At 39.5% G+C, this 13,710-nt stretch overlaps 2 protein-coding genes across 3 annotated transcripts in view; one reads left to right on the forward strand and one right to left on the reverse strand.

Annotated features, from left to right (window-relative positions):
• Window positions 1–13,546, reverse strand: part of mrtfbb (myocardin related transcription factor Bb) — a 70,062-nt gene extending 56,516 nt beyond the window's left edge. For both annotated transcript variants that reach the window (XM_046416022.1, XM_046416021.1), the window contains exon 1: window positions 13,339–13,546. The gene's annotated coding sequence lies outside the window, so the exon portion shown is untranslated. The remainder of the gene's footprint in view (window positions 1–13,338) is intronic.
• On the forward strand, window positions 10,404–13,202 carry igfals (insulin-like growth factor binding protein, acid labile subunit). The gene is made up of 2 exons (XM_046416034.1): window positions 10,404–10,504; window positions 10,622–13,202. Exon 2 carries the CDS (start codon window positions 10,627–10,629, stop codon window positions 12,358–12,360), a length of 1,734 nt encoding a protein of 577 aa, XP_046271990.1. The 5' UTR covers window positions 10,404–10,504; window positions 10,622–10,626; the 3' UTR covers window positions 12,361–13,202.
• Window positions 13,547–13,710: the final 164 nt, after the last annotated feature.

Consider the following 13,710-nt stretch of genomic DNA (forward strand, 5'->3'; position numbering starts at 1 on the left):
AATCCTGGCAACCTAAAACCACTCTGCTTTCTCAGCAACGATCACATCGACGCTCACTTGCACCGCACGTCATCTGGACCAAGACCGAAACCCTCACCTGTAACATCATATCCAGTTATTTCCATCCGTACCATCTGTCTCACCAACAAGAGGCTAATGGAACAGCTGACTGTGCTGGTTTGAAACAGATCCACTTGGAGGTTCAGTGGGGATTCATCAGTGAGGGTTAACAAAAGACTTAACAGGATGAACGCGGTAAAACTGCGGAATACGGATTACGTATGACAAGTCATCTTTGCTGTCACAGCTACCAATGGGGATGCAGTTTTAGAGGCATAACGATGTCAGTTTTACACACTTCATCAACTTCATCCAACACTCATATATATTTTTCATCCACACTCATGACAAAGAAATACGATGCCAAGTGTTTTCCATGACTGCAACAAAAATTGGAGCCCAGTGAGAAGACGTGAATGACAAGCTGTCCAGATTTCTCACTTGCGTACATGAAAAAGGGCTGTGACAAGCTGCAGTCTGTGCTACAGAGGCGTTCTTCTTAAGCAGCTGCTTATTAAAAGAAAAAAACCAAAACATCTGAGTAATCGTCAGAGGGACATCTCAGCGTCTTACTGGAACTCTGCTGGTGTGTAGTTACAAGGTGTTCTGGAAGCAACAGCTGTGAGCGCAGTCATTTTGGCACTCAGTTAGATGTAGCATTGTGGCATTTTGAAGATACTTTTAAGATATGCTCAAGTTTAGTTGTTAGACTGAGAGCTAAGGATTCAGTTTCACCCGTTTCACGATTCAGTTATTTGGCATTGGATATCATTTGTCTTCGTTGTTGCTGTCAAAGAGTCAGTGAGAGATTAAGACAAAGGAGGTGAATGTCTGGTCTCTACCACTTGTCACCAACAATGTAATGAACAAAAAACTCTAATCTACAAACACTATCTTATGCCGGTGTATGCTGTCTAATAAAATACAAAGAATAAAACATCTACAGGGAACTATGTTCATTTTGAAAGGGAGAGAAGACATCAAATGGTCATAATTTCCACTGTAGTGCAGTCAAGCTAGATGGTTAATAAGGGAGCAATTCCCTTCACATAATTAGATACCAGCAGGGCCAGAATAGGCTGTCAGTGCTTCATATTAATCCATTCTCCAAGCCAGCGCAGAGTAACATAGCCCAAATCATTGTGCCACTACAAAAGCAAGCGAAGCAGCTTGGAGCAAAATCTAAGAGTTTCTGAAAGGAGGCACACAGAGATTAGGAATGTAGAGCTCCTCAGAGAGATGTCTCCACAGCCGACAAAGACACTGGGAAGTCTTTTCTCCTGCTCGAGGCTGAAAGAAAGGTCATGTTATTTTGGGATAGGAAATATTTTCCCAGGTTAAAAGCCTGTGATACTCTGATTACCGTCGTGGCATCATTGCTCCTAAACTCTCACTTTAAGAGACTTTGCAACAACGGGGACTAAAGTTTTTTTTGTTGTTTTTTTTTTTTTACCATTTTGAAACAATTGATCAATTGCCCCACCGATCTTTGGTCAATGCCTTTCTTCCAAGTGAGGTTTTGATTTAACTCGCATTTCACTATTTCCTGCTCCATTTGTGAGGAGATCACACTGACGCCTCTCGAACAGAGATAACACACAAACAGATACAGTGTTAGAGGTCAAAAGGGAATTCTTGGCTTCAAGTTAACGGATAGTTTGAAACAAAACAGTGTCGTCTAGAAGAAAGGAATCCTTGACAGTGGAAGTTTGTTTCTACGTCTGCGTGTTTCATTAAAGAAAGATGAGAGTTGCTTCAGTGTCATTTACCAGTTTCAAATTTAAGATTTTGATTGTGTACCGCTCAAAAGCACATGATGCACCTGCTTCTGTCGCCCTCACATGTCAGCACTGCTGCTCTTCCCTTCACTAAACAATAACTGTTTTCTTCAAGCCTTTATTAGTGACAGTGCTACATGTCTTTAATCTGTCTTTAATCTTTCTTAATCTTGGTCATGAATCTACAGTGATATTTAATTTACCAAATCTCTTCTCCAATGTGGCATTTTGCCCCATCAGCAGATGTGATTAACTTTTCATTTAAACCGTCAGTAGATGTTACTAGTGACACTGTAACACAAGTCTCCATCAGTTCGAGTTCCTGAGAGTATAAGTGCTGGAATTTGCAAGCATGGCACATATAAATATTGCCTATATATAAGACAACAGCGATAAAAGGCTGCATGGTGATTATCACAAGAGGTACTCAACAGCTTAAAACTGAAAAATAACTCAGATGAGTCAGACACTGGTGACAGACACTGTGAAGAACAGAGCTCTTACAGCTAATCAAAAAATGTCATGGAAAAGGTGAGTGATGGCGAGCTGCCGAAATGTAAAAATCGGGTTTGGTGTAATAAAGCGCAGTGATTTCAAAAAGGTGTTTGACCGTTTGGGTCTCAAGAAAATTAAAGTGGATCCCAAGTTATTCGGGAAATCTCAGTAACTTCAAAAGTGATAAGGACTACAATGGCCTGTTTAATTTCAAAGAATATGATTCATTTTTATGTGTCTGTTATGTGTACTGCTGCTTCGTGTTCAGCTCTCTGCAAACGTTTGGTGTGATCATCTGCACAAACAAGCAAACTGAAAGAGACAGATTGCTAGATGTATTATCATACAATGTATTAATTTAATTCCCTCTTCATTCGCTCACCAATCTCTCCTGTCTGTCCACTGAATCATTCAAGTCACAGTCGTGACTAATAATTTCTCAGCCTCTTTGTCCTGTCAGACCGGCCGCACGTCTTTATCTCATTTCTTTCTCCAACATCCATTCCATAAGTGGCCTCTCACCTTTGCTTTTCCAGCCTCTCAAAAGCCCTCTGGACACCTTGTCACATTACACACTGACCAGACGTTTTTTTTAAAAGTATTAACACAGCATTAAAATCCACTAATCAATCTGAAGAGTGACTGGAGAAGATTATAGACACGGTTGCAAAATCTGAAAGCACCGCTACGAGTTAGTGAAATGCAACTGTGCTAAAATCACAACCTACGGATGACTACATTTCCCTGTTTTCAACGCAGTGCTTAAACTCACACATTAAAATGGTCTCTTAAATTTAAAGGCTCTTGGCCCAGGTGTTTTAATGTATTCCAATGATAGGTTTGGACCTATGACACCCGAAGGATAAATGCATTTTAAAACACCATTCACTCATTTTCATTGTGACAAGACCACTCAGTGAGTGCCTGCAGAAAAGGTCAGCATCGTAAGGTTAGTATTATGATATATGTCTAACTGAAAGAGAATCTGCGATTCTTTTTAAAATGGTAAAACTTGTTACTGCATGTGACTGAAATATGCACAAGAGAAAACAATGTCCTTAAAAAGTTCATTAACTCAAAGACTGAAGCCAGCAAAAGTAAACCAATCTCAGCCCAAGTAAAAATCAGATGTAAGCAATCAGCCTTACGTTGCTCCAGAGGAATAAGATCACAGATGCCAGCACTCAAAAGGCAGAAATAAGACCCATGTTGTCAGCAAAATGAGCTCTTCAGCAGTGAAATTACTGTTGGACTAGTTAATAATTCATCCATCCATCGTCTGCAGCAAATTCTGATTGGGAAGAGATCAGATTGGAACAAAAGTAAATCTGCTGGTGAAGTTATGAGAAACTGTTCACAATGTGAACATCCTGCATCAGCTTTTAGAGGCTGTTAAAGCTTTTGCTCACTAGGAATCTTAAAACTGAATTTGTGGGAGCTGAGGTCCCCACAGATGCTGAAAGGAAGGCTGATTTTATTGTATACAATAACATGTGATCTAGTTTGTGAAGTCTCTTATTGAGCTGTGGGTTCATCAGCAAAAAGTTGAGGACTACAGTAAAACCTTGTCAAAGTGATATCTGTGAGCTACAATCCCTGTCTAAGAAAAGGAACTGTAAAAATATTAGCCTCATTCCACAGGCACCGCGTTATTTTTTTTATTATTGACCTACACTTCTGTTCAGATTTATTCACTCTGCTACATTAAATGTGGAGCAGGAGCTCTGGGCTACAGATTGATAACACACAACCATTTTCATCACCTTGCAGTGACACATTTTTATCTATCTACGATGAACTTGAAACAAATGGGTCATTTTAAAGCATTTTGAGGAACTGGGGTAGGTTTAAATGTGTGACACGAACTGCAACAAGATCATCTGCATGAGATTGACCTGAAGTCTAACTGTGCTGTGTCTACGGCTGTGCAATATGACGATATATATCATGTGAAGAAAGAACAATGTTTATCATTTCACATTAGGCTGTGTTACTGGTCACACAGACACAGATGAGAATGACCTATAATGACACATGAGATTCCGGTGATATCATAGAGCTCTAGCTTTATTAATTTAGCTTATTTATTATTCATTTAGCTCTAGCTTTATTTATTTAGCTTAGTTTTTCCGAGCCTTAAGCGATTTCTCTTTAGACAAGAAACATGATCAATAACCTTCACTGAGCTGCAGAGAAAACAGATTCTCGAGAATGCTGTTCAGTCATCTGAACGTTTTATTTACTTCTTGGGAATGCGTAACGTGTTCTTCGCCCAAGAAATGTCGAGACCCCACGATCAAAACTTTTGCAAGTGGAAATTCAATTCGTGCCTTGTGTAAAAAGGGGCAGCCACCTGTTTGACACGTGAACATTGCAAGGAGGAGAATGTGTTGGCTCACATGCCTACAATAGCCGAGCCATAGTCGAGGATTTTAAGATTTATTTTTAAGATTAAAAGCCATAGGGAATATCTACATAGGATGGGAAAATGATTTATTTTTCCTTAGTTAGTATAGACAAGGAAGACCTAAGTTGCTGTAGTTTGTCTAATCTACGCTTCAATCCTATTAGAGGGATTTTCCAGCCCAGAGCGAACTATGAAGTTGCAAGTACTAAAATCTCAAGAGAAGACAGTTAAGACATGGAGGTTTTGATCAAGGCTGCCTCTTCACTGTTTGGGGATTACAAGAAATAGAATGAAATAATAACGGCTCTCAAGGACACTTAGCTATCAAGAAAACAACGTGAAAATGTGACACATAAATGCAAAGTGATGTAAGGAAATCTTGACGGTCAATTGGATATGGCAAGTGTGTGATTTTTACTGCAGTTTGTTGAGTTGTGGATTAGTTTTCATACCTTTGCATGAAGGAAGCTCAAAAATATCCTGATCCACCCTCACGTGTCACAGGTGAGTGAACGTAAGGTTTCTGTGTGATTCAGGGAGCTGTTTCCTGGTATCGCTGAGCTATTCAAGACTTCCAACCATTAAGAACATGCACAGCTAGAAGACAAGCAGTGGTTTCTTTATTTATTTTTTTAAATTAGGTCTTTTCAAGTCCAACTCTGCCCTACTTTCAAACCATCTATTCAAAACTTCAGCATCATGGCCAGGAAACAGGAGAGCTGGACACCTCGCACGGCACAATGCAAATTCATAATATGGCGTCAGAATTGACAGAAGCTTTTCTGGCTTTGCCTAAGCCTGTTTCTATAAATGCATTTTCCTGTTTGGCCCAGATGTATGAAGATGTGGCTGACACTGCCTCCGAAATTGGATCACTCATTCACCTGGACACAGCTGCACAGGAAAATGAAATACTCAACCTTCAAAATGACATTCAGATGAATTGCAAAGCATCTGGATTGAAGGGTGAGTTCTATCAACAGAGCTATTGAAAAAGGATCTCAGCATAAAAATGTTGCCTTGTACTTGTCAGCCCTTTTTTGGGTCAGCCTCCCTATGTGGGTCTGCATTTTCTCACAAGAGCAAAAAAAAAAAAACCTGCCTCCTCAATTGTCTCCTTCAATTGAAATGCTGGCTTGTCATGCTAAGGACATGTGATAAGAACAAATGGACGAGAGACCAAAAAGTGGATTTCTTCTGCAAAGCTTCATCAGCTCCTTTTTTTTTTTTCTTCCTTTGAATGGTATCCAGGTCTCGTCCATGATTCAAAGACTGGCAGATAATTCAGACTGAGTTTGGTGCTTGAAGTGTCTTTCACCTCTCCTCCTCCACACCTTAGAAGTTGAGGTTGTCTAGGTTTACTCAAGGTCGCTCAACAAAGTCAGAAGTTTCTAGCATGTTAGGGAATCTGCTGGGCAAAACTTCACAAGACAGAAGGACAGGAAGGAAAAAATCAAAGTGTAGTTCAGCAGAGGTTGAATGAAGGACAAACATTTTCTTTGGCACAAAACAAATTGGCATTTGTACCAGTGAAGCTGAAGAATATTAAATAAAAGTCACAACTGACTTACTGGAAGAGTCTGTTCTCTATTCAACCAGTGTGTATCAACACAAGGCCTGTTTGCCATTGCCTATGTACAACACAATATCTGAATCTTTGTTGATAAATTAATGAAAACTAGGAACACAGAAGGTCATTCTCTAAAGGAAGAAACACTACAAACATATGCATTTCAGAACAAAATGTTATGATGTTACAACAAAAACTACCACATAAACAGTCAATACAATAGTAAAAGTAAGGATAGTGTTTAAGGTCCAAGAAAATATCAAAAACTACACAAAAACTACAAAGCTGTCCTTTATTCAATGACTATAAAAATGCTTATGTCCCCTTTAGCTGCTTTCGGATGCAAGCTGCTAAGATTATTAATGCAGTGAGCCTCTTTACCTTCTTGTAATGTTAGGAAACAGATGAACTTTTAGTTTTAATTGAGAATTTTTTAATTCTTAAGAGATAATCCTTGACATGAATGTAAACACTAAACCTCATCTTAATCAAGCTTGATATTTACAGGTTAGCATCATGTTTAAACACAAAACTGTATATTTCAGAAGTATTTTTAATTGTTAATCAATTTCATGTTTGAATTTTATGGATCTGAACAGCATTTGGCAGCAGTGGCGGCTCACACATCCAGCTGGCAAAAATCAAATAGCTTAATTAGGTCATCAGCTGCAATGATTCGCTCTGGTCACAATGATCACAACCAATTATGAAACAGTGGCTGAGTTCCTTCTAGACGTCGAGACAAAGCCGATGGATTCGCTCTCTTCCCCCAAGGAAGCAGCAAGTTGACTGAGCTCTGGGTTTTATTAATAGCCACTGCAGGGGTGTCGAGGGTCTTTGGCTGTCAGCAGGGTGAGGGAGCACCAGGGTTCAGAGCAGCGCTGAACTACGAGCACCTCGATGGGTGGAAGGCTACCCAACAACTCTGTTTTAAAGCTGTCTTTTTCAAACAAGACAGATTTCTCTTTGTTCACGTTTTGATTACTGTGATGGGACAATCTGCCAGTGGATGGCAGTGTTGCCTGAGCCTGCTGTCATTCAATGTAAAGTCAAGTTGGTTTATGTGTCACCATATTCAAATTCAACCTGTTCAATTTACCTCATGTCCCTTGTGTAGGGATGCTGGATTGTTGTCGCTTCAGGCTAGTGTGGGGATAAAGAAAACAGAGTAGTTCAACCAAACTCTAACAAGGAGTGAGAAAAGTGCTCCGTCCTTTAGCCTGTATTAGCATGAGGGCCTTATCAACACAACAGATCCAACAACTTTTTTATGTTGGAAAAGTCGGCCAAAAGAGAATCAGCTCTAACTGTAAATTGGGTAGAAAAACAAAAAAGGATTGGAGTGTCTCAGTGATAATCCTACTTTTAATAGTACGACTGAAGGATTTTAACCACCACCTGTTTTGTTTGTTGGCATATCACAAACACTTGTGTTTCTATTTCTGAAATTTGGTTGAAAGTTAAGAGCTTAGGAAACAAATCCAGTGCAAGTCCATGGGTGTGTTTAGATATTTGTTAGCTCAGTCCTTTTTTGTATTATGTTTATTATGTTCTTCCTGTGTGTGAGACAAATTTCATCCTAGGGATAATGAAGTTGAGGTTAAAGATTTGTTTAGATAATTGACCAAATCTGTAAAACAAATAATCAAAGTTGTGTTGCACTTAATAAAATACACTTAAATAGAATACAAAACTTGAATCAATTAAGTCTATAAATGAACATGCCAGTCCAAAAAAAATGCGGGATTTAAACAAACCCAATGAAGCTACAACGGAATTTATGTGTGGACCAAGGATGTAAAGTTCATTTTAATGGATCCCAGCTTCCTTGACATTACATGCCAAAGGTTCCCTGACATTTATTTGCAGAGCCACAGAGCAAAGGAGCCACTGTGATGGGTTTCAACACTGATCTGCATGCATCCATTCAATTAAGACTGACATCATGCCTCTCAGGCCTGTTCTGTGCTGCTGAGGAAGCACAAAATTTATCCAGAATTATATGAGGAAATTATCCTTCCAGAAGCAAGGCACAGCCCCAGCAACAGGCTCCCTCACTACAATGACTCTTCACTCAGCAAGCACACAGTAACTGACAAACCTGGAAACCCACGTGTTTGATTGAGTGCCCGGGAATGAGCCAATTAGAGGTGTTTGTCAGGGGAGCAACAATCATGAATCAACTCACTGTGGCCACCATCCGGTATGTCAATTTGTGGATAGTAAGACTGGTACTAACTACAGTGTTTTATTTCCCTGTGTAAAATGACTTGATATTCATTCTCTTGAAGGAAAATCATCTAAACTTAAGTGTTGATATACCGTGGTCTACATGCCATGCCTTAAGACATCAAGAAACATAAGCGCATCAGCTGTAATGGCTCTAGTTATAACTGAACTCACTATATAATCTACGCTTAAAATAATCATCTTATCATTTCTGGTCACACTCTGCTTAGCACGAAACAAACAGATTTCTTTATAAGGTTAAGAGAGTCCTCCAGAAACAAAGGGCTACACCAAGCTGACCAAGCCTCGATGTGACAACAGACCAGCAGTGCCCTCTGCTGGCAAGAGCAAGAAAAACTAGACTTATTTGACTCCTCAGTTTCCCCAGTAGAGAGTTTTCTTCAAAAGCAGTGAAACTGACTGCTTGGTAGTACACATATTAACAAAGGTTTACACACTGGTCATTTTCACATGACACATTTCATATGCAAATTAAAAATAAACAAAAAATGTATTTCTGGTATGTGACAGAAATGCATTTTATCACAAAAATATGTTTAAATTGATGCTGTGGGAAAAAAGTGCATACTTGACTGTAACTGTTTATTGTCCAAATGTGTGTCATATTCATTATTCAATATAAATCTGTTCAATTAAACATGATATACGCATTTAAAAATACTGATTTTATACTTAAAGTTTGAGCAACCCATTGTGACTATTACCTAAATAAAAATAACTATTATCACCCAATAAAGGAATCAAAATAATTAGAAAGGTGATGCACTTGGCTGTAAGTCTATGGAGTGTTATACAGCTCCGTATCACGTTCCCTGTCTACCTGATGACATTTTGCCTATTTATCCACTGCAGAAGAAGACTGGATTTAAATGGCAAATGTGACAAACTAAGAGAATGGATTCACCATGATAGCTTTGGAGTTGATCAATGAAATTCATGTGCAAGCACACAGTGTTATCTGGATTTGGTTGTCCTTTAGAGCATGACCAGTTCATGGTTGTCTAAAAGAACCCAGATACCAAGAAAAAGAGTAAACACAAAGTTAGTCATTACAATCATAGATGTGATTAGGAAATGGACTTCTGTAACTTACTTCATCCTGCACTGTCAAAAAAGGTAAATGAAACAGAAGTCGCATTTGGCATTACAGTTTTTATGAAGTCTCCTAAATACAGCTGTTGTCAGTCATCGTGCAGAAGGGTACACACAGTTGATTTTATTCAAATATAATAATTTCAAATGTCAAGGCGGATGGTTAAATCAATATTTAATATGAGATACACACTTAAAAGTTCAAATTAAAAGGTAAGAAGTGAAACACAATTTTGCCTCACATTGCCTCCCTTATTAAAGGCTCCTTTATTGAAAAGGTAAAATATAAGCAAGGACAAAAAAAGTCACAAATTCAGTCAAAAGGTCTAGTGCACTGGGTTCATCTTATCTCTTTATCACTGTACATGAGTTAAAATCTACAGCAAATGCACTCAGTGACAGGTCCCTGACTTTAGTAAACACCAAAGGCCACTTACAGTAAATCCATTACTAAGCTGCTAATACACTAAATTTGAGATAAGTAAATAAAAACAGAGCTAAACATAAGCCTTGGAATCAAGTACAGTTGACTGAAGCAAGATAAAGTATATTCTCAATTTCCATACTTTATAACAATGTCATCATTAAGATTATCGTCTTGAAATGATCAAAGTTGATGTTGGTGCAAAACAAAGTAGGCAAGTCAGGTCAGTACATGCAAAATTTCTGGCAATATTCACCACAAGTCTGATGGACACGAATGGGTTAAAGTACATATTCAAGTGCACCTGACTTTAAAAAAAGTTTTGGGGGCTTGGCAGATTCCATTCCTCATACAAACATTTGCACAAGGTTCACTCATTCAGTATTTCACATCCTGTCCACCATAAATGAAGACCTCTCATATTTAAGGTGAGCAATACAATTTTGCCTTTAAAGCATCAAAATAACTTAAAATGGATGGCATTATTCTTTAACAGCCTTCTGTATTCGGCAGTGAATTTACTCAGTATTTCAATCTTTCCACAGCCGCTATGCAAACCATCGTGCTATTGGTGTTGCTGGTACTGGGAACATCACTGGCATTGCCAGACTCTGACACAGCTGGGGAGAAAGTGGTTGAAGAGTCTATTCCATGTTCTAAGGGATGCACCTGTTTGCATGATGACTACAGCTCAGAGCTCAACGTGTACTGCAGTGCTCGGAACTTCACACAAATTCCATCTGATGTGCCCCCGTCGACTCATTCCATCTGGCTGGATGGCAACTTTTTCACCTCCCTCCCAGCAGCATCTTTTAAGGACCTTACTAACCTGGACTTTCTGAATCTACAGAGTGGCCAGCTGATGACACTTGACCCTCAGGCTTTCAAAGGACTTAGGTCGCTAGCACACATTCACCTTGAGCGAAATCGCATTCGGGCATTACCAGGTACAATCTTTCAGAATACACCTAACCTTGCTTCACTTAGTCTGCATAACAACCAGATCACTCGTATTGAGGATAGCCTGTTTGCAGGACTCTCACACATGTGGCTTCTCAACCTAGGAAGGAACTCAATTGCAGTTTTACCAGAGACAGTTTTCCAAGACCTACAAGGTCTAAGGGAGCTTGTCCTTGCAGGGAATAGACTTGCTTACTTGCAGCCACAGCTTTTCCAAAATCTTGTTGAGCTTAAAGAGTTGGATCTGACTGGAAATTACCTCAAGGTCATCAAGGCTAATGTGTTTGTTAAACTCACTAAATTGCAAAAGCTCTACTTGGCACAGAATCAGATTGTGACAGTAGTACCCAGAGCCTATGTAGGCATGAAGTCGCTAAGATGGCTGGATCTCACCAACAACAGACTGTCTTCCCTCCATGAGGACACTTTCTTGGGCCTGCACAGCCTTCATGTACTGCGTCTTTCCAACAACTCTATTACAGGAATTAGGCACAGGACTTTCCGTGACCTACAGTACTTAGAAGAGCTACGACTCAGCTACAACAAGATCCAAGCCCTGGGGGAGAGGATCTTTGAAGGGCTTGGTCATCTGGAGGTCTTAGAGCTAGAGCACAACCAAGTCCAGGATGCACAAGTTGGTAGTTTCACAGGGCTCTCTCATGTGGCTGTCATCAACTTGTCTGGAAGCTGCTTCCACAGTCTGCCAGACCAAGTGTTCAAAGGTCTGTCAAAGCTCCACAGCCTTCATCTGGACAGAGGCTGCCTAACAAGGGTCACAACTCAAGCTTTCAATGGACTTTCTAGTCTAAGGAGGCTCTTCTTGCAGCACAATAACATCTCTGTAGTGGAACACGATAGCTTTGTGGATCTGGTAGGCCTACTGGGACTAGACTTGAGTTTCAACAAGTTGGAGGTTCTCACAACCCATACATTCTCTGGTCTCAAGAATCTGGAGTATCTGCTGTTGTCCAACAATGAATGTCGACAATTTTTGCAGAACGGCACAAAGCAGCTACTCCCAAGACTGCGCTATATGGACCTGAGAGATAATGCCTTGACAAGCGTGGTCCCTGATTTCCCAGAGAGTATGGAAAAACTTTTGCTATCTGGAAACCAGTGGAAGTGTGACTGCAGTGCCCTCCCACTCAGAAACTACAGCTTGAAGAATCCATTGGTGATACCTCGGCAAGTAGAGACCCATGCAGAGGGTGAAGAGCCTGACACGACTATCACCATATACAACAACATTACATGCACCAGCCCACCACGTCTAGCTGGTCAGGACCTGCGGGATATTGACACTGAACTCTTCCAGGGCTGCTAGACAACACCTGATAATGTGTGAGACCAGGTTGATGTTTTATGTGTGATATCAGTTTCTGATAGTGTACTTTTAATACATGATTCGGGTTCTTGCTTCACATTTGCTATTTACAGACAAAACTGTTGTTGTCTGTAGTCTTTACATAAAACATTTCAAAGAATATTTCAAGTGTGCCATGAATTTCTTTTTTTTTTTCAATGAAAAGGTGAACCAACCAATCTTTGTTCTGCTTCAACTTCATGAAGTTATATGTTAATTGTAAATGTTGAATCGTGGGAAAATGCAGTTAGAGAATCGTTACAAGTTAAATGGAATCCAATACAAATGCTGTGAAGTAATTAAGTTGACACTGGAGAGTAAAATGGACTGTATAGACTTGCATTGTACTACTCTGGGATCACCTGGTGAGGTTACTCAATATGAAAACATTTCCAGGAGACATTTAAAAAAAGGATAGCTTTAAATGTGATGCTTTTACATGTATTTTTTAAAAATATTTTAATATATTTTGAACTTTATTGTTTGACTATAAACCACTTGGGCTTCCCCTTCACCCCCTTGGACACAGAAAAATTCAATTTCCATAATGTGCTATAATTTCCAGCCTATTTAGAATAAATGCCACACCATGGCACAGGCCTGCACAAAGAGAAACACGAGTCCCCATAACCCTTATGCAAATCTAAAAGCAACAAATTTCAAGTGGCATTTACGTAAATTTCAAATTTAACACTAAAATGTCTACAAGTATGTTTAAGTACATATTTTTTCGTGTAGTTAAGACTCATGTTTGTCACTTTAAAAGATGCACTGTACAAAGTGAAATAAAGTTTTAAAATCAAGTGTGCGTTTACTTTTCATGCAAAGCTTTCTATGTCCAGAGCAGATTGAGCCATTTTCACGAATGAGCAAAGCGTTTTCACGGAGAATATATAAAGTATGGATTCCTTGAGACAAACAGAATATGTATAATCTTACCTTTCAGTCGAACACCTGATTCCTCACGGTCGATGCATTTGTGAAATAACCTGGCTTTAGCACCACAACTAGTTAGCTAACGTTAGCTTGCCGAGCGCACTATCCCAATTAGCGCACCTGAAGCTGCATTTCAACAAGCCAGAATGCTAGCATTGGTGGTCCAGTGGATTTACTGGTGTATATACACTAAGTTGTATAAGTACAAACTACTAAGCTGAAACAGTTTCCCACATATTCATGAAAAGGAGAAGTGGAAGAACGCGATAGGCTGACTGTCTGTTCAGGTGTAACACTTGTGATTTTTTTTTTTTTTGCCTATGTCAGTCGCAATGTTTCAGACAGCACCTGAAGGCAACATTGTTGTGACGACGT

Source organism: Scatophagus argus, chromosome 16 (genome assembly GCF_020382885.2).
Source record: "Scatophagus argus isolate fScaArg1 chromosome 16, fScaArg1.pri, whole genome shotgun sequence".
Classification (NCBI taxonomy): domain Eukaryota; kingdom Metazoa; phylum Chordata; class Actinopteri; family Scatophagidae; genus Scatophagus; species Scatophagus argus.